This window comes from Gopherus flavomarginatus, chromosome 16, assembly GCF_025201925.1.
Source record: "Gopherus flavomarginatus isolate rGopFla2 chromosome 16, rGopFla2.mat.asm, whole genome shotgun sequence".
Classification (NCBI taxonomy): domain Eukaryota; kingdom Metazoa; phylum Chordata; order Testudines; family Testudinidae; genus Gopherus; species Gopherus flavomarginatus.
In genome coordinates this window covers 6,696,867-6,721,843 of record NC_066632.1, presented here as the reverse complement: position 1 = coordinate 6,721,843, position 24,977 = coordinate 6,696,867, and the positions used below count along the sequence as shown (strand labels likewise).

Sequence of the window (24,977 nt, the reverse complement as noted above, 5' to 3'; positions counted from 1 at the left end):
CTTGGCTTAAAAGCCTTGCAGATGCGGCACTTGTCGGATCTATGCGATTCCCCCAGGCACTTCAGGCACGCGTCGTGGGGGTCGCTGGTGGGCATAGGCTTCTTGCAGGCCGCACACTGCTTGAAGCCCGGCGAACCAGGCATGAGCCCGGTGCCGGGTGCCGGGAAGGGCTAAGCCCCCGGCGAAAAGACGGTTACTTACCTTTGTAACTGTTGTTCTTCGAGATGTGTTGCTCATATCCATTCCAGTTAGGTGTGTGCGCCGCGCGTGCACATTCGTCGGAAAACTTTTACCCTAGCAACTCGGTGGGCCGGCAGGTCGCCCCCTAGAGTGGCGCCATCATGGCGCTTGATATATATCCCTGCCGGCCCACCCGCTCCTCAGTTCCTTCTTGCCGGCTACTCCGACAGTGGGGAAGGAGGGCGGGTGTGGAATGGATATGAGCAACACATCTCGAAGAACAACAGTTACAAAGGTAAGTAACCGTCTTTTCTTCTTCGAGTGATTGCTCATATCCATTCCAGTTAGGTGAATCCCAAGCCTTATGTAGGCGGTGGGGTCGGAGTGAAATGTGGCAGAATGAAAACTGCTGAGCCAGAGGCTACAGCATCTCCTGACTGTTGAACCAGGGCATACTGCGAAGCAAAGGTATGGACCGAGGACCAATGGAGCTGCGCGACAGATCTCGTGGGTAGGAACACGAGCCAGCAAGGCGGCAGATGAAGCCTGAGCCCTGGTAAACTGCACGATGATGTGGCTTGGGGAAAATATGAGCCAAATCATAACAAGTTCGGAAGTCTGCCATCACCCGAGATGTGATCCTCTGAGAGGAAAACAAGCAAGCCCTCCCTTTGGCCCGCTACCGTGACAGAGCTGGGGCACCTTACGAAATGGTTCTGGCAGCGCAATATAAATGCGAGCACTCCACAGATGTCCAAGGAGTGCAATGGTTGTGCCCATTGCGTTGAGCTGTGGGTAACATGAAAGGCCGAAACCACCTTAGGGAGGAAAGCCGGGTGCGGTCATAACTGCACCTTGTCTTTGTGAAACCTAGTGTACGGCGGAACCCTCGTAAGAGCTCTGAGCTCGGAGACCCGTCTGGCCGATGTAACAGCTACGAGGAAAGTTTGTCGTCCAAGACGGGCATATCAGAGGGCCAGTCGTGAACGGCTCGACTGGGGGAGACATAAGTCTGATTAAAACTAGGTTGAGGTCCCAGGTTGGGGCTGGCGGCGCACCCGAGGGTGCAAGCTCTCCAAGCCCTTGAGGGATCTCGAACCCATAGAGCATGAGAACACGGAACGTCCACCTTAGCCTGGCTGGAAGGTAGAGATGGTTGCTGAGTGTATCCTCAGCGATGATACTGCCAGGACCTGCCGCTGAAGGCCAGAGGTAGGCCAAATAGAGGGGGTCGAGACCTCAGCAGGAGCAAGATCGAGCGTATTGCAGCTGTAGAAGAAATGCTTCCACCTGGCCCGGTACGTTGACCAGGTGGAAGGCTTCCTGTCACCCCGGCTCAGTTACGCAGCGGCCACACCGTGAGGCGAAGAGGCTGCAGGTCCGAGTGACGAAGCCTGTTGTTGCCCTGAGTGATGAGGTCTGGGTGGGGTGGCAGGGTAATTGGGTCTGTTATTGACAGGCCGAGCAACGTGGTATATCAGTGCTGCCTGGACCACTCTGGAGTGATCATGATGATGCGCGCTCTGCCCCTGCGGAGTTTGAGCAGGACCTAATGAACCAGTGGGAACAGTGGGAAGGCATAATGGAGTTGGCCTTTCCACGGCATCAGGAATGCGCCCAAGACCGATCCTGAGGAGAGACCTTGGAAGGAGCAGAACATCTGGCATTTTCTGCTCTCTCGGTGAGCGAACAGGTCTATGTGAGGAAACATCTCCGCTTCTGGACAGCAGAACGCCTCACATGGGGCAGAGTGATCACTCGTAAGACAGGAAAGACCTGCTGAGTCCAAGCGCCAAGACGTTCCGAACGCCTGGGAGAAGGGACGTCACCAGCTCCATCGAGTAGGCCATGCAAAAGTCCCGGAAATGGATGGCCTCCTGACAAAAAAGTGGGGGGGAGGACCATGTCCCTCCCTGGATACTTATGAAGCACATGGCCGCTGTGTTGGCTGTAAACACCGAGATACAACGGCCTCGCAGCTGCCGCTGGAACCCCTGGTACGCCAGGCGGACTACTCTCATTTTTGGGGCATTGAAGTGGAATGCCAGCTCCCGAGAAGACCAAAGGCCTTAAGCTCGGAGGTGACCGTGAGCACTTGAGCAGAGAGATGATGCGTCCGTCATCAGGGGCAGTGAGGGCTGGGGCGGAGGAAACCGCCTCCCTGCCCACACCAGGGAGGGAGTTAGCCACCACTCTAGGGAGCCTAAGATGCTCGAGGGAACGGTGACTACCATGACCATTGGCTCCCTGTCCGGGTGGTACGCCGAGGTGAGTCGGACTTGGAAAGGACGGAGGCGGAGCTTGGCATGTTTGGTTACCAACTTGCGGGCAACCATGGACCCAGAAGACTGAGACAAGTACGAGCCGAGGTCGTTGGGAAAGCCTGCAGACCTCAGATGATTGTTGCCATCGCCTAAAACCGCAGTTGTGATAAGCAGGCTCCGGCTAGGTAGGAGACCAAGATAGCTCCTAGGAAGTCCAACCTCTGCGTGGGAACCAGAGTGGATTGCTCTATAGTGATCATCAGGCCTCGACCTGTGAATAAGACCGTGACGATGCCCACGCGCTGAGTGGTTTGTGTCTCAGAGTCTCCTCGGATAAGCGAATCGTCCAGATACGGAAAAAACGCATATCCGACATCAGCGAAGGTAGGCGGCGACTATGGCCGTAAACCAGTTTTAAGTACTGACAGTCAGCTAGAAGGCGGAGGTATCTCCTGTGCGGAGGGAAGATGGCGTAGCGAAAGTACGCGTCCTTCATATCCAGGGCGGCATAGTAGCCCCCAGGAGGCAAGGATGGAATAATGGTTCCCAGGGATACCGTGCAGAACTTCAACCTTATCCTAAACCGGTTGAGTCCGTGCAGGACTAGGAAGGTCTGAGACCTGCGTTCGAGTGGGGAACTAGGGCATAACGGGAGTAAAACCCCTTGCCCCTTTCGTCCATCGGCGTCTGCACCTCTTGTACGAGGAATTGCTCGTGAGAGGGGTCCCTGAACGGGGACAGGGCTGGAATAAATTAGAGGTGGTATCTATGCTCCACCGTGCGCAGGATCTAGCGATCTGAAATTAACTAGGGCCACACCAGGAGAAAGCGGGATTGGGATCCCGGTCTGTGACTGGTACACCGCCCTCAGGCGCACCTTGGAAGGTTCGTCTGCGACCGCCTTGGCCTCGCCGTTTGCCAAAGTCCTGTCTCTGGCTAGGCACAGAGTATGGCGGGTGGGGGCAGAAAGGCCTGCGTTTGGTCGCTGGCAAATGCATGCTGAGAGAGCGCATTAGGACCCTATCGTCCATTAGGCTTGGCAGCCTGGGGCTGTCTTTGCCGCGAAAGGCCTTTACCACAAAGGGTAAATCCTGAATGGCATACTGCAGCTCCGGCCGGAGGTTTAAAACCTGGAGCCATGAGATGCACCTCATGGCGACACCAAAGGCCAGAGTCCTGGCTGGAGAGTCTGCTGCATCGAACGAGGCCTGGAGGGATGCTCTGGGTACCTTTTTCTTTTCCCCCATCCTCCAAGACGGCAGCGAACTCTTGGCCGGTTTCGGGGCTGGCGCCCGCTGGCCAACATATCAGAATCATGGTCCTGAGCATAAGATCTGCGCATGTGGGATGACACGCATGCGTGTCCGGATGGCCATGGAGGTACTAAAAGAAGGCACAGGCAGAGTCTCTGACTCTATCGGACCTTGCCCAACTCGGCACCGGGAGCCGGCACCGGGATGCGTACTGGTACCTGGAACGAGATCCAGACGCGCAACCAGAATGGTGCCTGGAGGTCGACCGAGATCTCGAGGCTCGGGGAGAGGCTACAGGAGTCAAGGTACCTGTCGCGGTGCCGGGAGTCGGAACGGTGCCGATAGCGGGTCGGCGAATGGGATACCGACCGGTGCAGCGAGTGCGACTAGTACCGATGAGGAAAACAGCACCGGGACTGCAAGTGGTGTCGGGCGTGCCGACAGGATCTGGAGTGTCTGCGGGACCGTGATCATGAACGGTGCCGCTCTGCTGTGCTGACAGAGGATGGTCACATGAAGAGACTGTATTACCCGCACCGGCGGTGCCGGGGTCAGGCAGCATCGACTCTGTCATGGCAATGAGATCCCTCGCCGTTGGTAATGCCTCCAGCATGGAGGGAACAGCAGGCTCAACCACAGTGCATACTGGGGAGCTGTCAGGCACCGGATTCGAAGGCCCTCATGGGACCGGGATCGACGGTACCGAGGTCGTCAGAGCTTCGGTGGGCGTCAGTGCCGGGCGATCCGAGTTAGATGAGCTGTGTGGCTGCGGTGCCGTCGGCACGGAAGCAGCAGGAGCAATAAGCTCAACCACGGCGCGCGCCGGGGAGCCGTCAGGCACCGGATTCCAGGGCCCTTGTGGGACTGGAATCGACGGTGCCGACGTTGTCGGTGCCTCAGAGGTGTCGGTGCCGGGCAATCCGACTTAGACGAGCTGGCTGCGGCGCCGTTGGCACGGAAGCAGCAGGAGCAGTAGCTCAACCACGGCGCGTGCCGGGGAGCCGTCAGGCACCGGATTCTACGGCCTTTATGGGACCGGGATCGACGGTGCCGACGTCGTCGGTGTCGCAGCAAGTGTCGGTGCGGGGCGATCCGACTGAGACGAGCTCTCTGGCTGCGGTGCCGTTGGCACGGAAGCAGCAGGAGCAATAGCTCAACCACGGCGCGTGCCGGGGAGCCGTCAGGCACCGGATTCTACGGCCCTTGTGGGACCGGGATCGACGGTGCCGACGTCGTCGGTGCCGCAGCAGGTGCTGGTGCCAGGCGATCCGACTAGACGAGCTCTCTGGCTGCGGTGCCGTTGGCACGGAAGCAGCAGGAGCAGAAGCTCAACCACGGCGCGTGCCGGGGAGCCGTCAGGCACCGGATTCTACGGCCCTTGTGGGACTGGGATCGACGGTGCCGACGTCGTCGGTGCCGCAGCAGGTGTTGGTGCCAGGCGATCCGACTTAGACGAGCTCTCTGGCTGCGGTGCCGATGGCACGGAAGCAGCAGGAGCAGTAGCTCAACCACGGCGCGTGCCGGGGAGCCGTCAGGCACCGGATTCTACGGCCCTTGTGCGACCGGGATCGACGGTGCCGACGTCGTTGGTGCCTCAGCAGGTGTCGGTGCCGGGCGATCCGACTTAGACGAGCTCTCTGGCTGCGGTGCAGTCGGCACGGAAGCAGCAGGAGCAGTAAGCTCTACCACGGCGCGTGCCGGGGAGCTGTTAGGCACCGGATTCAATGGCCCTGGGGGACTGGAATCGACGGTGCCGATGACATCGGTGCCTCTGCAGGTGTCGGTGCCGGGCCATCCGACTTAGGCGAGCTCTCTGGCTGCGATGCAGGTGGCACGGAAGCAGCAGGAGCAGGGGGCTCTACCACGGCATGTGCCGGGGAGCCGTCAGGCACCAGCAGGAATTGTAGGCTCTCTCAACCTCGGAGGAAGGGAGCGGTGCCGAGTCGACTTCGGTGCCGGCGACGGCCGGTGCCGAAAGGCCTTGGCAGTACCGGCGGAGTCCGGTGCCGAGGAGGCGCTTCTGCCAGCCGCTTGATCATCGCTCGGCGCCCAAGGTGGAGGGGTAAGTGAAAGTCCCGCTCCTTTTTGTTCTCGGCTTAAAAGCCTTGCAAATGGGGTACTTAGCTGTCAAGTGATTCCCTGAGGCACTTCAAACAGGAGTCGTGTGGATCTCCCTTCGGCATCGGCTTCTGGCAGGCCGAGCCCATTTTAAAACCCGGTGAGCCGTGCATGGGCTCCGGCACCGGGTTCATGGAAGGGGCTACTTCCTGAACCCCGCTAACAATTATCAATCTAACTATGTTAGCAGAGAAAAAACGTATAACTATACAAATATATATATAAAGGAATTATAACTGTATAACTATATACGAGAACTACGAGTAGCTAGGGAAGTGGAGGTCAGCTAAGCCGCGCTCCACTGTTCCAACGACCGACACGGGCGGTAAGAAGGAACTGAGGAGCGGGTGGGCCGGCAGGGATATATATCAAGCGCCATGATGGCGCCACTCTAGGGGGCGACCTGCCGGCCCACCGAGTTGCTAGGGTAAAAGTTTTCCGACGAATGTGCACGCGCGGCGCACACACCTAACTGGAATGGATATGAGCAATCACTCGAAGAAGAAAAACTATTTACAACTACTTAACACTTAACTACTACTATCTAACTTAACAGTCTAATTAACAACTACAATAGAGATAACGATAGAAAAACAAGGAGAGCTAGGGACGTGGAGGACAGCTATGCCGCGCTCCACAGTTCCAACGACCGACACGGCGGTAAGAAGGAACTGAGGAGCGGGTGGGCCGGCAGGGATATATATTGGGCGCCATGGCGGCGCCACTCCAGGGGGCGACCTGCCGGCCCACTGGAGTTGCTAGGGTAAAAAGTTTCCGACGAACGTGCACGCGCGGCGCGCACACCTAACTGGAATGGATGTGAGCAATCACTCGAAGAAGAACCTGCTTATTCCGGAAACGACATACAATCGGGTTCCGCTCCCGAAGGCTTCCCAGAGTCCATGTGGGATGGGAACGGAGTTTCCAGCGTCCTTATTCATCCCGTCCTGGTCCCATTGGGATGTTTACAGTGGGTAGCGCCGCAGCTGGGGCCCCGTGGTGCCAGGTGCTGTACACACAACCAGCCACAGGACAGCCACTGCTCCAAAGTGCTGTCCCCAGCCCTGTCTGCTGGAGAAGTGCCATGCGCTGGGTTTTCGGTGCTGCGGCCAGAGCTCTCCCCTCCCTCAGGCACACAGGTGTCCCATGGCTTCCAAACTCGCTCCGAGTTGCAGGGCATCTCTAGGGGCGTATATACATGGGGATATTGATGGTAACAGCTTCTGTGGAATCGCTCCCCATCCAGACACTCTGGTCTGGACTAATCAGTGCTCTTCCAAAGAGAACAGCGATCGCGATCAGTTCCCCCGGGGGCAAGCTCTAGGGATTCTCCACACGGCTCCCGATACCAGCTATCCCCGCACAATCCCCGGGATGCTGGCTGAGATACCTGCGACGCTGATTTCTTCTTGTGCCTAGACCCACCCCAGGACACTGGCTGGGGTTATCCCACACAGCCTGGGGCTGGCGCAGGAACGGCTGGGCGAGGTCTCCACCGGGGGAGGCATTTGGACCAATGGGCTCCTGAGTTCTCCCAGTGCTACGGGCCCGGTGCTCTGCCCCCCCAAATGGGGGTGTAAAGGGCGGTTTCCATGGGAACGGCCGGCTGGGACTTGATACAAGCTCTAACTACTGGCTGAATGTCGCAAACAAGGGCCTGGAACGCCCCGGCCCCTTCTCCGGTCAGGCCGCCCTGGCTGCCTAAGGGGGCATAATGGCCCCCTAGGGAAACACCCTCCCATCCAGGAGGCTCCCTGTCAGTGTGGGGCTGGAAAAGGCTCTGCTCCCAGCCCTGAGGGAGGGGGCAGATTTGGGGCATGGCCGGGGTGCCCTGCGCTGGGGCTATTCCCTGCTCCCCAGGCCCATAGGGGGCAGAGCGCACTGTGCTGTATGTGGACTATACACAAGGCCCCTTCCCAGGCTCAGGGGCACCAGCAGCCTGGATTCTGTGTGCTGGGGGCAGCAAGGGCCCCACTCATCTCCCTGGAGCCTCTGTGCAAACCTCTCTTGGTTTTCACACCTCAACTGCTAGAACAGGGCCTCATCCTCCCTGATTGAACTGACCTTGTTATCTCTAGCTTGCTTGCTAGCATATATATACCTGCCCCTGGAAATTTCCATTACATGCATCTGAGGAAGTGGGTATTCACCCACGAAAGCTCATGCTCCAAAACGTCTGTTAGTCTATAAGGTGCCACAGGATTCTTTGCTGCTTGTGCAAACCTAGAGGTTTATTCCCAATCCAAACACCGAGGCAGGGGAGAGCCTGGCCCCCACATGCTGGGGCAGCAGTTGACGGTCACAGCTGATCACAGCCCCAGTGAGTGGATCAGGTGACTTTGCTGAAGCCGGCAGCAACCTCTGGCGCAGCACCAGGCCTGGCATGAGCCCAGGGGTGTGTCTATGGGGGGGGGGGGAGACAGAGACTGGAGGACTGAGCAGGGTGCGTTGGGGGCAGGGGAGAGCTCACCCTGGCAGCTGTTCTCACTCGTGTGCGTGAAGTTGGCTTTCCCATAGCTGGGCTCGTAGCCATCCCTGCAGGTGCAGTAGAAACTCCCAGGCACGTTGTTGCAGTTTGCGTTGAGGCTGCAGTTTGGTGGGTTCGACCCCAGACACTCGTTAATATCTGTAATGCAAGAGGGGATGCTCTGTACAGCCCTGGTAGGGAGACGTTCCCGGTATCACTCCCCACCCGCACTGAGCTGGGTGATGGGACCCAGGTGACCGGGGCCCTGAACGGTTAGTGATTAAGGCCCTGATTCTCAGTTACCCATTTCTGCTGCTGGAATGTCAGAAACAGCCCCCCACACCCCTCCTGAGCCTTCTGTCCCAAGTACGGGGGGGTTCAGCCCCACAAACACCCAGATTCCCCATGTGAGTGGAGCGTGGGGAGACTTCCCCTGGGGGTCCAGGATCCCTTTGTGTTGATGAGAGGTTAGAAGCTGCCTCTCCTCTGCCCTCTCCCTCCTTGGATCCTTGCGTGGCGGCGGCGGAGGAATAGCCAGGGCTGCCTCATTCTGCTGCCATGGGGCCCCTCTACCCCTGCACACCCAGGGGTTGATTAGGGCCCAGGCTGGGATTCAGATGGGTCAGTGTGATGGGCCCCCCCACCCTGTGCCCAATTCACAGAGCCCAACACTCCTGGCTCCTACTGCAGCGGCTCCTGCTGCTCACTCTGGAGGCCCCCGGTTTGATCTCCAGGAAGGCGGCTGTTATATCCTTGGGGGCAGCAACTTTAGGAAGAAATCACTGGAGACACAGAGAGCTGTAAACCTTAGAGCAGCCATTTATTGCTACCACAGAACTAACCAACAGCCAGCCAAACAGGCTGGGCTATCCCCTAATAATCCGACTCAGTTGCCATAGCAACACAAGATTCTTTTACCATGACAAACAAATACACAACATATTCCTCCCCCCTTAATAAGAATGTCTCCAAAATAAAACAAACACTAACTAGAGAAGGAGGGTAGACTGCCTCCATTCCTGGCTAAACCCCGAAGATTATTTTGCCCCATAACCGGGTTCGCCCTAGCTAAAGATCCAGCCGACGAGGAGACTTTCTGTCTCTAGGTGGATTATGGCGGACTTCTGGTGTTGTTTCACCCGAGAGTGTCTTGGGCACAGGCCTGACAATGGGCTCAGGGTTCGTAGGGCGAAGGGGTGAGGATGGGGTATCAGCTCGTGCCGGGCAGAGAGGTATCTCTGCCGCTAGCAGTAATGGAGGGGAAAAGTCAAGAACAGGTGACTCTTGATTCGATGTCTCGCCGGAGGTAGTGAAGTCAGGCAACTCAACTGATGATGTGTCCTGAGGACTGGTATGACCTGGCAGGAGCTGATCTACATGTCGCTGCCAGGTGAGATCCTCTGCAGTCCAGACGCTGTAGGAAACAGGTCCCATTTGAGGTATGACAATGGCAGGGACCCATTTAGCTCTAGAAGTATAATTCCGAGCCAAAACCAGCTGTACCGGGCTAAAGATTTGGTCTTTTGCTCTGGGTGCACGCCTGATGATTTGATCTTGTTGCTGACGTTGCACAATTTGTCGGGGTTCAGAAGGTTTCAGCAGATCAAAGCAAGTGCGCAGCTGTCGTCTCATCATTAGAAAGGCCGGGGATGCCTTGGTTGTAGCATGAGGTGTGTTTCTGTAGGATAGTAAGAAGGTGTCCAGATGCTTTTGAATGAATAATTGTCCCCTTACCGATTTCAAAGCTTATTTCACTGTCTGCACAAATCTTTCAGCTAATCCATTAGTGGATGGATGATACGGTGCTGAAGTGATGTGATGTATCCCATTTGCCTTCATACACTTCTGAAACTCCTGAGAGATGAACTGCGGTCCGTTGTCACTCACAAGTTGTTCTGGCAGACCGAAACGACTAAAGAGTACTCGTAGTTTTTGGATAGTACTCTGTGCAGTAGTGGACTGCATTATAGATACTTCTGGCCATTTAGAATAGGCATCTACCACCACCAAGAACATGCTTCCTTCAAGGGGGCCAGCGAAGTCAACGTGAATACGTTGCCACAGCTTTTCAGGCCAGTCCCATAGATGTAGGGGTGCCCACTGGGGTGCATTCCTCACACCCACCCTAACATGACATACAAGCTCTTGCCTTCTCTTCAATAGCACTGTCCAACCCAGGCCACCAAAAATAGCATTATGCAATTTCCTTCATGCGCACTATTCCAGAGTGACCGGAATGGAGCTGTTTTAACATCTGTGATCTCAGTGGTGGTGGGATAATGATACGTCTCCCTGCAACAAACAACCAGATTGGATTGATAACTCCGTCCTCCTGGACATGTAGGTAACAAGGTCAGGTGAGACCAGAAAGGTTCGCCGAGATGTTCCATGCATCACCAGGTCCATAACTTGGGACAATATTGGGTCAACTCGAGTTGCGTCCTTTACCTGAATAGCGGTGATAGATGTATTCTCTACTTGTTCAAAGTAAAAGATTTTCTTCTGGGCAATATCTCGACGGTTGATGGGCAACGGCAGCCTTGAGAGATCATGCGCATTGCCGTACAGAGTGGATTTCCTATATTTGATTTCATATGTGTGCGCGGAAAGCAGCAACGCCTACCATTGCATACGACTAGCGGCTAATGGAGGAATGCCTGTGTGGGGTCCAAAAATTGAAGTCAGGGATCGATGGTCAGTGAGAAGAGTAAACTTCCATCCAAACAGGTACTGATGAAACTTCCGAATTCCAAAAGCGATTCCCAATGCCTCACGTTCGATTTGGGCATAGTTAGTTTCTGCTTTGCTTAGAGTGCGTGAAGCAAAAGCAATAGGTCTCTCTTCTCCTGAAGGCATTAATGTGTGATACGACTGCTCCCACTCCATAAGGAGATGCATTGCAGGCCAACTGTAGGGGTAAGGACGGATCACAGTGCGTCAGAACTTAAGAATTTAGCAATGCTCCCTTAGCTTTGTTAAATGCAACATTACAGGCTTCAGTCCACTTCCAGGCCTTGTTCTGCCCAAGGAGTTCATGACGTGGTTATAGCAGTGTGGCTAACTGTGAGATAAACTTTCCATAATAGTTCAATAGTCCTAGAAACGAGTGAAGCTGGCTAACATTTCCAGGAGGGAGAGCCTCCACAATAGCCTTAGCCTTGGCAGGGGCCTTACGAAGACCTGTAGCATCAGTGATGTGTCCCAAATATTCAACAGAGGGCTGGAAGAATTCACACTTGTCTTTGCGGACTCGCAGTCCATACTCTTCCAGTCTTTGTAGGGTAGCCTCTAAATTCCTTAGGTGATCCTCCTCATTCCTTCCAGTGACCAGGATATCATCCAGATAACACTGCACTCCTGGCAAGCCACACAAGATCTGGTCCATAGCCCTCTGGAACAGGGTGGGAGCAGATGTTATTCTGAAGGGTAGGTGACAGTATCGATAAAGCCCCTTATGCGTCACAATAGTCAACAGCTCTTGGGACTTTTCATCAATGTGCATCTGTAAATGTGCTTGACTCAGATCAATCTTACTGAACTTTTGTCCCCCAGCCAGGCCTGCAAAGAGGTCATTGATGCGGGGAAGCGGGTATTGCTCTGCACATAACACTGGGTTGACAGTGTCTTTAAAATCACCAGAAATCCGGAGGGAGCCATCTTTCTTCACTATTGGAACAATAGGAGTTGCCCATGGGCTGTGAGTAACTGGTATTAGGACTCCATTTGTGACCAGGAGCTCCAGGTCTGCTTTGACTTTCGGCCTGATGGCATATGGCACAGTTCTGGCTTTCAGATATTTTGGTGGACTGTCAGGTTTAACGTTCAGTGTCACAGTGATTCCCTTCATACTTCCCAGATCCTCTCCAAAAACAGCAGCATGTTTCCTTAGTATAGTGGTCAGACCGGTTTCTTCTTTAGTCACTTGGTGCACTTCTGCCCAATTCAGCTGGATCTTCCTAAGCCAAGACCTACCCATTAAGGCTGGGTAATTACCTCTCACCACAAACAGTGGCAATTTAGCAGCCTGTCCATTGAGCTCCACCTTAACATCAGTAGTGCCCAACATGGGCACAGCTTCTCCCGTATATGTCTTCAGCACTGTTTTTGTTGCTTTAAGTGGAAGATGCTGTAGCTTTTCTTTATACACAGTCTCTAAGACCAGTGAGAGGGCTGTACTGGTATCCAGTTCCATGCGTATAGGTTTGCCGTCCAACAGCGGGGTTACCCAGTATTCATGTGAGCCCACTGCCAAAGACAAAACGTGGAGTGGCTCTTCTTGTGAGGAGGTATCTCCTTGGTCATCCTGGGTCTGCTCTAGGGTATGCAGATTTCCCTTTTTGGTCGGCCAGACCACAGGCCTTTTTTTCTTTTGTTTACAGGCACACTCAATGTGTCCCTTTTTGCCACAGTATCAACACACAGGGTCCATACACCAGCATTCTGATGCACGATGACCTGGCTTACCACAGTGGTAACATTCCTGACTCCCCAGAGTTTTGTGGGTAGGTTCTTGTGATACCTTATGCACCCTAGGGGATGCATTGATGGCTTGTGCCTCCTTTGTAGCCAGTTCCATGGAGACAGCAATATCAATGGCCTTCTGTAAGGTAAGCTGGGCCTCTGTCAATAGGTGTTTCCGTATAGCTTTACTGTGCAGGCCACACACTAACCTCATTTAATATCTCCTTAAATTCACAGTGTTCCGCCAGCTTTCTCAAAGTTGCTACAAATCGTACAACTGTTTCGTCTCCTTTCTGGTCTCTTTTGTGGAACCTGTAAGTGTAGCCATGGTTTTAGTTTCAGTTTCACAGTCAGTGCAAACAAGCCAGTTCTCACCCCCTTCCAGTAGCAAACAAGGTGTGTTTGTTTTTGTACCTTAACTTCTACTTCCTTCTGTTGCTGGGGCAGCACAGAGATCCCATCCTCGTCGCCACGTTGTTATATCCTTGGGGGCAGCAACTTTAGGAAGAAATCACTGGAGACACAGAGAGCTGTAAACTTTGGAGCAGCCATTTATTGCTACCACAGAACTAACCAACAGCCAGCCAAACAGGCTGGGCTATCCCCTAATAATCCGTCTCAGGTGCCATAGCAACACAAGATTCTATTACCATGACAACCAAATACACAACAGGGGCCCTCACCTGTGCTGCTGCCCCCCTCATTCCCCAGCCAGGCTGAGCACCCCCAACAGGCCCTGGAGTCAGGGGAGTTGGCTGCTCCAGCCCTTACTGCCCTGCTCTGTCCCTGCTCCCGCAGGACAACGTGGGAGCCTCATACCGTCACAGGTCTCTGTTGGGTCGGTGAAGAAGCGATTCCCATGTGACTGGTATCCATCCAGGCAGGTGCAGTGTGTGTTGTTCACACACTTGGCGTTTTCTGGGCACAGCATATGGCTGTTACAGTCCTCAGTGGTACCTGCAGGGGCGGGAACAGTTGGGCAGGGTCAGTCAGTACAGAGCAGCTCCCCTTCCTCCCCCCCCGCCCACAGTGATATCGACTCCTTTCACACGCCTCATTTGCTGATTTTTGTCACAGACAGGCAGAGCCGCTGGAGTCAGGTGTCGGTTCAAGTAAAACGTTTTTGATCTCACCCATTTTTTTTCCTTTTTGTTGTTCTCGTTGTTACTCTCGGCATCAATTTCAAACTGAAACCTCGCTTCAAACTGGAAAACTGGATTTTTTTTGTTTTGAAAATTATTCCACCCTCCCCCACCCCTTGCCCACACAATTTTTTCCCAAGTAAAACCAAACATTCCTCTGAACTGAATCAGCATTTTCTGGCAAAAAATGGTTCCTTGGGAAATTCCTGCCTAGTTCTGCTCTGGATTGGCTGAGAGCGGAATTGGGCATGAGGCTAGTTTGGATCCTGAGCTGCCTCCCATGACCCAGATTGTGACCTGCCCATAGGGGCTCCTGAATCCTTTAGCTGCCTGGTGTTTGGGGCTCTGCTGGGATCCATCCCTCTGACCAGCATGAGGGGAAGGATCCCAGCACAGCTTAGCCCGCTGCAGGGCTTAGGATGGGAGCAGACGGAGCAGGGAGGGTGCAGCACTGGGGGACCCCAGTGGGTCAATGGGAATTTGCCCGAATCCCATCTTGGGATTCACGACAGAGCTGGGCTCAGAGCTCAGAGTCCTGATCCGAAACACTCCCTCAGCTGGGCACGTGGGTCCCAGGGTTCAGGCCAGCCCAATTTTGGGGGGGGGGGCACCTACAAATGCCACTTCTAACATCTTCACCATCAGGGGTTTGATCTGGGCTGGTCAGTAACATGGCCCTTGGCTACAAAGGGGATCTGCCCCACACTCCAGCCCCCAGTGTAGAGCCCTGGGCCCCAGTGTCTATTCTCTACTGGCCATGGGGCTGGGAAGGAAAGGGAGGGCTACACAGGGGCCTTCTCCTCTCTCCTGCACGCACTCACCATGCTCTATAAACCCACCCCAAGACGCCCATGCCAAGGGGCTGCTCCCGGCTCGCCCGACCCCTGACTCTGCTCTCCTCCCACAAGGGAAAGAGACCAGAGGGGGCGGAGGCTGGTGACCCCTGGCAACTGGGAGCACTGGGGAAGGTTAGCCAGGAGGAGTCGGCCTTACCTTGTACGCCATGATTCTGGGCCACGGTGCCCCACAGGCACAGGGCGATGCAGAGCCCTGGAAGGCAGAGACAGGGTAAGGCACCATGGGCAGATGGTAACCGCCACTCAGCTGCACACGCCCCCAGCCGCCCCAGTCCTGCCAATCCCGGGCCAATGGCCAGTCAGGGTCCTGCCAATGGTGGAATTAAAAACGCAGAAACCTGCTGCGCTGGGAAATCAGCCCCAGCTGGGATCCCTGGTCATATTTTTAACTGGTTTCAGTTGGGAACTGGACTTTTGGGCAGGGAAACTGAGTCTTTTATTGTGTGTATGAGCAACAAAGATCAGGAGCCCCCATTGTCAGGGCAGGATTTATACTTAGGGTTCCCCAGGCACAGGTGCTCAGTGGTCGTCCCCTCTGGCTTGGAGCTCCGGGGGCCCTGACGCCTGGAAGTAGCCGGGAACTGAAGGATTCCTCTGCTGCCCATAAGCTCTTAACCACCATGGGCAGTCGTAGAGCCCTGCCACTTTTTACTTTTAGGTGCCCTGCTGCCCAGCGCCCCTCCGCCCAGTGCCCCCCACCCCTTCTGCCCAGAGCTGCCCCATGAACTCCCCCTGAGACCCACTCTCCCAAGACCTGCTCCCCGGCCTGCACTCACTGGCCCCCGGGAGGTGACACTGTCTGCCGGGCAGAGGGAGGAGCGCTCCAGCAGCAGGGGTGTGTGGGGCTGTCTCCCCCTCAGCCAGCCCTACCTGCTGGGACCCAGGAGCAGCAAAATTTGAATTTTTAGGTGCCCCATAGAATATGGCATCCCTCGGCACGTGCCTCCTGTGCCTAATCGGAAATCCGGCCCTGCCCATTATGCCGGGATGTGCCCAGAGCCCACAAGCTCTTCCCCAAAGGGAAGTGAAAGGGCTTGAGGGTACCCCACAGGGAGGAATTCCCAAGTTCTCCTTCCTAAGTTCAAAGGGTTTTTTTTGCATTTGGGCGGTGACAGCGTTTACCAAGCCAAGATCAGAGAAAAACCTGTAACCTTGAGGGTGTAATACAAGCCTGGAGCGGCCAGTATTAATTTTTAAAATCCTGGCGAGCCCCACTCCTGCACTCGAGGTGCCAGAGTGGGGATTCAGCCTGACACCATCTTTGACCTCTCCACGCTCTGGTCTCATAGTAAGCCCATCTCAGATAAGCCCATCTCAGCCAGCCCCAGGAAACTGGCCCAGTAAATCTAAGGGTGTTTCAGTGAGTCTGGATGGAATCTCAGTTGGTGCAACGTGAGCATTGGAGGGAGCAGAGGAAATTGCACGTTACACCAATGTAGCGTATGCCTAGGGGTAAATTCTAGCTCGAGGAGATATACCCAGGTGCACTCTGACCCAGCTGGCATGACAAAAATTGACGTGTGGCCAGGGTTGAGAAAGTACCGAGAGAGGCTACTTGCCCTGACTACAACCCCGTCGAAGACCGCAGGTATGCACTCAGGGTGGCCAGTTCCTCCTGCCTCCACGGTGACACTTCTATTTCTAGCTAGATGAGAGCTAGTGCAACTATGTCTTCTCGAGCTGGAACATTCACCTTCCAGCCCCAGTGCAGACAGACCTGTGGGCCCCCTAGACTCTCCTAGCTCCACCCATGTTCAGCCCATGGACTTTGTTCCACTCACCCAATGGATACACGTCACCTCGGGTTCCCATGGTGGCTCAGACACTGTCAGGGCAGGTTGAGATCTGAGGATTTTGAACTCTGCAGCCTCCTTATCTTGGAGAAATTAGACAGGAAGCCAAGTCGACTCATGTCCTGTTGCATTATATTGTATCAACTCACAGCACTGCACTGTGCACACAGGAAAGCACTGTCTTCTCAGCACACCCTGCTCTCCTTCCTTCTGCCCTACCACTTCTCCCAGCCCCATAAGCATTTACTTTCCTGAGTACCTATGGGGAAAACTGACCACAGTGCAGAGGGCCTAGCACCACTTCACAGAATCACAGAAATGGGGAGTTGAAGGGAACTCAGGAGGTCAAACTGTCCATCCCCATGTGCTGAGGCAGGACCACGTGCACCTAGACCATCCCTGGCCGGTGTTTGTCCAACCTGTTCTTAAAACCCCAATAACAGGGGTTCCACAGCCTCCCTAGATTACCTGTTTCTGTGCTGAACCATCTTTAGACTAAAGTTTTTCTTAATATCTAACCTAAATCTCCCTTGCTGCTCACTAAGGCAATTCCTTCTTCTCCTACCCTTGGTGGACATGGGCACCAATTGATCACAGTCCTTTTTATAACAACCTTTTGCATATTTGCAGATTGTTATCATGTCCCCCCTCAGCCTCTCATCTCTGGACAGAACATGGCCAATCTTTCAACCTTTCCTCACAGGTCATGTTTTCTAAACCTCTGATCATTTCTGTTGCTCTCCTCTGGACTCTGTACAATTTGTCCTCATCTTTCTTGAATTGCAGCACCCAAACCTGGACATGGTTCTCTCGCGCCGAATAGAGGAGAATAGTCACCAGACATTTGCCTGTTTTCAATAGCATCACACTGCAGACTCACATTCCATTTGTGGTCCACCAGAAAACTTATACCCTTTTCTGCAGTGTTGCTGCCGAGCCAGTGAGTCCCCATCCCTCCCCTGCAAGTAATGACTTCCAATTAGCTTTGCACCTTCCTTATGGTAGTTTCATCTAGTTCATATTTCCTTAGTTTGAGTAGGAAAATGTCATGTGGGACTGTGTTGAAAGACCTACTAAATTCAAGATACATCATGTCAGCCTCTTCCCCCACAATCCACTAGACATGGTACCCAGTCAAAGAAGGATATTATGTTTGTTTGTCAGGACTTGTTCTCAGGGCCGGCTCTAGGTTTTTTGCAGCCCCAAGCAAAAAACTTTTTGGCTGCCTCCTGTCCCAGCCCTGGGCTCCCCCCCGCACTCCTCTGTTGCCCCAGTCCTGGGCTCTCCCCGCCCCCTGCCACCCCAGCGCTGGGCTTTCCCCTCCCCCTCCACCATTACCCGCCACACACACCTCCTGCCACCCCAGCCCTGGGCTCTCCCCCTTTCCCCCCCACCAGTACCCTCCCCGCACCCCGCTGCCGCCACAGCCCTGGGCTTTCCCCTCCCCCCCCACCATTACCCGCCACACACACCTCCTGCCACCCCAGCCCTGGGCTCTCCCCCGCCCCATACCTGCACCCTCCTTCCGCCACAGCCCTGGGTCACTGGTAACTTGCTCCCAGGGCGGGTCATTCAGCAGGAATTTTGGATGTGCACAGAACACAAACAGGATTGGGTCCCATATGGTTACAGAACTGCAGTAAAGTGGAACAATTTTCAGCTTGTGTGATTGGAGGATATCAGGCTGCATATTATAAGACTGTCCTACATAAATGAGGAAAAGTTGAGGTGTCTTTATTATTTTTTTGTTCCACTCTTTGTTTCTATGGAGAATTTGCCAATGCAAGATTACTGTCTTCCTTTTCAACAAATAAACAAACAAAAAAAGGCAATGGGTGTTGAAAATAGCAATTCCAGTCCTAATAACTACCGAGAAGCATTTCATGCTTAATTTTATCCTAGTTTTTCTACAGCATGTTACAGTGGATCAGTATATCTGATTTGGGAGAAATGAAGTAACAGCTGCCCAAACTGAGCCTGAGCACTCCTGAATTTTGAGGTGTTCAAATCTGGAAGGGAGGTGCTTGGGTGGGGGCGGAGGGGGGTGCTGTGGGCTCCGCAGGGGAGCACGGCAGCATGTATGCAGCAGTGTCTCTGGCATGGCGCTGAGCCAGACAAGCTGGTCTGAATGGCACGGTAAGGGGGCTGGGGGGTTGGAGAAGGGGTAGGGGGTTCCGGGGGGGCAGTCAAGGGATAGGGAGCAGGGGAGCTTGGATGGGGTGGAGGTTTGGTGGGGCAGTCAGGGGCAGGGAGAAGGGGGGGTTAGATGGGTAAGGGGTTCGGGGGGGCACTCAGGGGACAGGCAGCAGTTGGATAGGCATGGGAGTCCCAGGGGTTTGTCAGAGGACAGGTAGGGGGTGAGGTCCTAAGGGAGAAGTTGGGGAGGGGTCTTAGGAGGGGGCAGTTGGGGACAAGGAGAAGGGAGGTTTAGGTAGGGGCTGGGGTCCCAAGAGGCAGTTAGGGGCAGGGGTCCTGGGAGGGGGCAATCAGAGGACAAGGACCAGCGGTGCTTAGATAGGGGGTGGGGTCCTGGGGGGCAGTTAGAGGCAGGGGTCCCGGGAGGGGACAGGGAGTTGGGGAGGGGAGTTGGATGGGTTGGGATTTCTGGGGGAGGCAGTCGGAGGGAGTGGATGGTGGCAGGGTGGGGCTTCCCTCCCCGTGGAGCGTCCTGTTTTCTGAATGTTAAAGTACGGTCTCCCCACCATTCACAGCACTCACAGCACGCTGCCACATGAGGTCCCCCTCCTTCCTTTCCAGTTGGTAGTGGCCAAGGGAATGCTGGGAAATGTAGTTCTTTCCCTGCTCCAGGGCTGGCTCTATAGGCAGGGAGCTAACCAAGGAACTACAGAGCCCCCTGTTGGTTCTCAGCTTCCCTGCCGCCCCTGCAAATGGGCTGCCCCAAGCAGGTGCTTGCTTTGCTTGTGCCTAGAGCCGCCTCTGCTTGTTCTTGACAAATCCATGTTGGTTCTTACTTATCACCTATTATCCTCTAGCTTTTAATAAATTGGTAGATTCACCATTTTTTCCAGTATCTTTCTGGGTATTGAAGATAGCCTGTCTGGTCTTTACTTCCCTGAGAACCCTTTTTTTTTGAAGTTTGCCCTTGTTATGAACCTCATTCACCCTCTATGAGTTCTGGAAGATTATCGCTAATGGTTCAGACAATGCTTCAGCTAGTTTCTTAAGTACTCTAGGGTGAATTTCATCTGGCCCTGCAGAGTTGCATAGATCTAACTTAGTAAATATTCTTTATCTATTATTTCCCTATTCTGGCCAGTGTTCCTTCCCTCTCATTAAAATTAACCAGTGTGAAGTATCTGTTCACAACTGACCTTTTAAATCCTGCATTCAGTAAAACTGAAGAGATGCCCATACTGAGTGGCTGGTTGCTAACATAATGGTCAGAGATGTCAGTGTCCTGGGGTTGTTAATAAGTCTTGCTGTAAGCAGCATCTAAGGTGGTGCAGCTGTAATGCCGAAGTCACATTCTGAGCAGTAGCTCTTCCTATCAGAAACAAACAGAAGAACAGATCTTCATCCAGCTCACAATGTGGCTCCCTATGCGTGAGTTGGTGATGTCCAAGTCTCAGCTGTGACCTTAGCTCTTGTCTGCAGCTGTCGTCTTGGAGACGCAGACAGAACATCAGTCCTGTTCCAGGTGGTGCCGTAGTAACAGGGTTAACACAGGAAGAAGGTGGAAGAGGCAGCTAATGACTATCCGTGCTTAATGGTGTCAGAGAGCGGGTGCTCAGGTCTAATGGTCAGAGCAGGACCTGCAGCCAAGAACCAGAGCTGCGGGTCAGAGCCAGGGCCAAATGCCAGCACCAAGGGTCAGAGCCAGGGGCAGGAGCCAGGAGTCAGAACCCAGGGTCAGAATCGGGGTCGGAGCCGAAGCTGGAGATGAGGAATCGGAGCTGAGGGTCAAAACCAGGTTACCTGGAGAGAGACAAGGCAGGAGCAGGGCTGGACCAAGGCTGGAGCTACCATAGCTGTGGGCTAAAGCTTTAAGCAGCTACTGAACTGCCACTGCTGGGCTTAAGAGCCTCTCTGCTGACCCTTCCCACCAATCAGTCAGCTTGGTACAGGCTACCTGAGCTCGTTAGGTTGCCTGGAGACTGGCTCTGCTGCAGGCCCTGATTCCCTACAGATGGTCCTTGTTGATGGTCCCATATGGCAAGTTCTTCAAGGGAGTGACTCGTCAGGACTTGGGGCTTTCCAGTCTTCCCATCCTGGTGTCCATAAGCTCAAGGTGAAGAGAGGCAAAGAAATATACGCAAGCTCCTCCTCCTATGATCACTCTCATGTGTGGGTCTTACCAGGTCCCCTTTTCTTGTGGCTCCTCCTAGAGGAATAGCTCTGGTCCAATCAGTGTCACAGATGTGCTTCTTCCAAATAGATCAACCTTCCATTGAGGAAAAACACTGCACACACAAGTGGGTTTTGCCCATATAAAGTCAATTTCTACTCAGTGACTTCCCCTTTCTCAGGTGTTTCCTGGTGGTTACCCCTGTCCTGTCTGGATTGTGGTGAGCAGTGTGGTGTGGTTCACCTGCCTTATTTCCTCCTCTGTCTGCTTTAGAACAACACATTCCCTGTGGCTAAAGAATTTTTTCCCTCTCCTGTTTGCCATTGCCCAGTGGAATCTATCATAGAATCATAGAATCCCACTGGGTAACAACATAGGGAAGGATGGGAGAGAGATCCTGGAGGCCAAATTTAGGCTCCAAGGTAACATTTTTTGAAAAAGCAGCAAAGAATCCTGTGGCACCTTATAGACTAACAGATGTTTTGGAGCATGAGCTTTCGTGGGTGAATACCCACTTCGTCAGATGCATGTAGTGGAAATTTCCAGGGGCAGGTATATATATATGCAAGCAGGCTAGAGATAATAAGGTTAGTTCAATCAGGGATGATGAGGCCCTGCTCTAGCAGTTGAGGTGTGAAAACCAAGGGAGGAGAAACTGGTTCTGTAGTTGGCAAGCCATTCACAGTCTTTGTTTAATCCTGAGCTGATGGTGTCAAATTTGCAGATGAACTGAAGCTCAGCAGTTTCTCTTTGAAGTCTGGTCCTGAAGTTTTTTTTGCTGCAGGATGGCCACCTTAAGGTCTGCTATAGTGTGGCCAGGGAAGTTGAAGTGTTCTCCTACAGGATTTTGTATATTGCCATTCCTAATATCTGATTTGTGTCCATTTATCCTTTTCCGTAGAGACTGTCCAGTTTGGCCGATGTACATAGCAGAGGGGCATTGCTGGCATATGATGGCACATAGTACATTGGTGGACATGCAGGTGAATGAACCGGTGACAGTGTGGCTGATCTGGTTAGGTCTTGTGATGGTGTCGCCGGTGTAGATATGTGGAGTGAAGTTCTGGAACAGCCTTCCAAGGGGAGTAGTGGGGGCAAAAGACATATCTGGCTTTAAAACTAAGCTTGATAATTTTATTGAAGGGATGGTATGATGAGATAGCCTAATTTTGGCAATTAATTTTGGCAATTGATCTTTGATTATCAGCAGGTAAGTATGCCCAGTGGTCTGTGATGGGATGTTATATGGGATGGGATCTGAGTTACTGCAGAGAATTCTTTCCTGGGTGCTGGCTGGTGAGTCTTACCCACATATTCAGGGTTTAGCTGATCGCCATATTTGGGGTCGGGAAGGAATTTTCCTCCGGGGCAGTTTGGCAGAGGCCCTGGAGGTTTTTCGCCTTCCTCTGCAGCGTGGGGCATGGGTCACTTGCTGGAGGATTCTCTGCAGCTTGAGGTCTTCAAACCACAATTTGAAGACTTCAATAACTCAGACATAGGTTAGGGGTTTGTTATAGAAGTGGATGGGTAGGGTTCTGTGGCCTGCTTTGTGCAGGAGGTCAGACAAGATGATCATAATGGTCCCTTCTGACTTTAAAGTCTATGAGTCTGTGAGTCTATATATTTAACAACCCCGGGTGGAGGGAATGCCACAGCAGCCCACCACAGGAGCATTTAATTTCCGAAAGGGGAACTATACAAAAATGAGGAAGTTATTTAAAGAGAAATTAAAAGGTACATTGCTGAAACTGGAATCTCTACAAGCTGCAAGGAAACTTTTTAAAGACACTTTAATAGAGGCTCAATTTAAACGCATACCTCAAATTAAAAAATATACTAAGAGAACCAAAAAAGTACCACCGTGGCTAACAACAAAGTAAATGAAGCAGTGAGAAGCAAAAAGGGCTCTCTTAAAAGGTGGAAGTTTTGGCGAGTAGGTGCAGGGGAAGGAAAGGGTAAAGGCAGGTTAAAGGAGTATTTGTTGGACTTTCACACCACAAGGGGAGAAACTGAGGCAAAGGACACTGTCCAATATATTCTGGGGTAGGAGTTTTCTCATGGTTAAGGCTACAATTATGTCATGGAGGTCACGCCAATTAGCTCTGTCCCCCAATAATCCCCACCCCAGAACTGACCAGGGGGCAGGGAGCTCCCTTGCCTGATGGAGGAGGAAGGCCATGGAGTGCCTGCCCCCCCCACCAGCATGTGCACTGGGCCCTACCTGGAGCGGTACCGATGCCTAGGCCCGCGGGGTTTGGCCATGATGCTGATCTTCTTGATTCCATGGAAGGGGGCAGCATGGGGCACAGTGGTGTGGACAGGGAAGGCCGTCTCCACCACCAGGCATCTGTGGCTCCCCCAGCTTCAGGGCCCAGCGGCTGGCGTAGGACTCCTTGGTCTACAGGCTCTATGCCTCTAGGGCCGGTGGGCCACATTCATGGCTGTGCTGGCAGCAATCTCCAGCTCCTGCTGCACCTGGATCACCTGACCAGGAGTGGGGTGGGTCAGAGATGGGAGGTGACTGTTCTACTCTACTCAGCGCAGGAGAACCGTGTCCAGATTTGGGTGCTGCGCTTCAAGAAGGATGAGGACAAATTGTACAGAGGAGAGCAACAGAAATGATCAGAGGTTTAGAAAACATGACCTGTGAGGAAAGGTTGAAAGAATTAGGTGTGTTTTGTCCAGAGAAGAGACAGCTGAGTGGGGACATGATAACAATCTGCAAATATGCAAAAGGTTGTTATAAAGAGGACTGTGATCAATTGGTGCCCTTGTCCACCAAGGGTAGGACAAGAAGGAATGGGCTTAGTTAGCAGCAGAGGAGATTTAGGTTAGATATTAGGAAAAACTTTCTAACTCTAAGGATGGTTCAGCACAGGAACAAGTGATCTAGGGAGGCTGTGGAATCCCTATTACTGGGGGGTTAAGAACAGGCTGGACAAACATCTGCCAGGGATGGTCTAGGTGCACTTGGTCCTGCCTCAGCACATAGGGGTGATTGTTTGACCTCCTGAGTTCCCTTCAACTCCACATTTCTGTGATTCTGTGAAGTGGTGCTAGGCCCTCTGCTCTGTGGTCATTTTCCCTCTGAATGTATCAGTTACTCAGCAAGGCAGATGCTTTTGGGGCTGGGAGAAGTGGTAGGGCAGAAGGAAGGAGAGCAGGGCATGCTGAGAAAACAGTGCTTTCCTGTGTGCAGTGCTGTCAGTTGATACGATATAATGTAACAGGACATGAGTCAGCTTGGCTTTCTGTCTAAGTTATCGAAGATTAGGATGCTGCAATGCTCAAAATCCTCAGAATTTGACCTCCTGCCCTGATAGCATCTGAGCCACCATGGTAACCCGAGGTGATGTGTACCCATTGGGTGAGTGGAACAAAGTCCATGGGCTGAACTCGGGTGGGGCTAGGAGAGTGCAAAGGTGCCTACGGGTCTGTCTGCACGAGGGCTGGAAGGTGAGTGTTCCAGCTCAAGAAGTCATAGTCACGCTAGCGCTCATGTAGCTAGAAATAGACGTGTCGCCGTGGTGGTGGGAGAGGCTGGCCGCCCTGAGTGTGTACCTGTGGACTTGGATGGGATTGTAGTCGGGGCAGGGAGCCTCTCCTGTTATTTGCCCATGCGCGGCCACACTTAAATTTTTTGCAGAGCAAGCCTGGGTCTGTCTCCTCAAGCTGGAAGTTACCCCTAGGCATACACTACATTGGTGTAACGTGCAATTTCCTCTGCTCCCTCCAGTGCTCACATTGCACCAACTGAGACTCAATGCAGATTCTCTGAAACATCCTTAGATTTACTGAGCCAGATGCCTGGGGCTGGCTGAGATGGGCTCATCTGAGATGGGCTCAGTATGAGACCAGAGCGTGGAGGGGTCCCAGATGGCTTTTCACCCCTTTCACAGCTACTGAATCCTAGGGAATAACTATGGATCAGTCTGGTTAAATCTAGTTCTGAAGTGTTCACCCATATATGCTGGGCTAATGTATTACATGATCAATAGCTATGATTCAAATTACATATATTAACATGGATAGTATGTGCTTAACACGTTAGGATATAGATATTCAAGCCTGTCTGCAAAGGCCTATACTTTAAGAATTTAGGTGTGTTCTTATCCCTTAGCTACTTACAGAGGTAT

General features: G+C 53.2%; 2 protein-coding genes across 8 annotated transcripts in view; both read right to left on the bottom strand.

The window, feature by feature from the left end:
- Positions 1–16,586, bottom strand: part of LOC127035280 (adhesion G protein-coupled receptor E3-like) — a 37,738-nt gene extending 21,152 nt beyond the window's left edge. For 6 of the 7 annotated variants that reach the window (XM_050924976.1, XM_050924978.1, XM_050924977.1 and 3 more), the window contains exons 1-4: positions 16,524–16,586; positions 14,879–14,935; positions 13,563–13,700; positions 8,286–8,441 (exon numbers count right to left, since the gene is read on the bottom strand). In XM_050924976.1, coding sequence (XP_050780933.1) covers positions 8,286–8,441; positions 13,563–13,700; positions 14,879–14,935; positions 16,524–16,554 — 382 coding nt within the window. In that variant the 5' untranslated portion in view covers positions 16,555–16,586. The remainder of the gene's footprint in view (positions 1–8,285; positions 8,442–13,562; positions 13,701–14,878; positions 14,936–16,523) is intronic. The other variant, XM_050924981.1, reaches the window with a different exon arrangement.
- On the bottom strand, positions 9,102–13,169 carry LOC127035283 (uncharacterized protein K02A2.6-like). The gene is made up of 2 exons (XM_050924987.1): positions 13,158–13,169; positions 9,102–13,055 (listed from the first exon to the last, which is right to left on the bottom strand). Exon 2 carries the CDS (start codon positions 12,472–12,474, stop codon positions 11,326–11,328), a length of 1,149 nt encoding a protein of 382 aa, XP_050780944.1. The 5' UTR covers positions 12,475–13,055; positions 13,158–13,169; the 3' UTR covers positions 9,102–11,325.
- Positions 16,587–24,977: the final 8,391 nt, after the last annotated feature.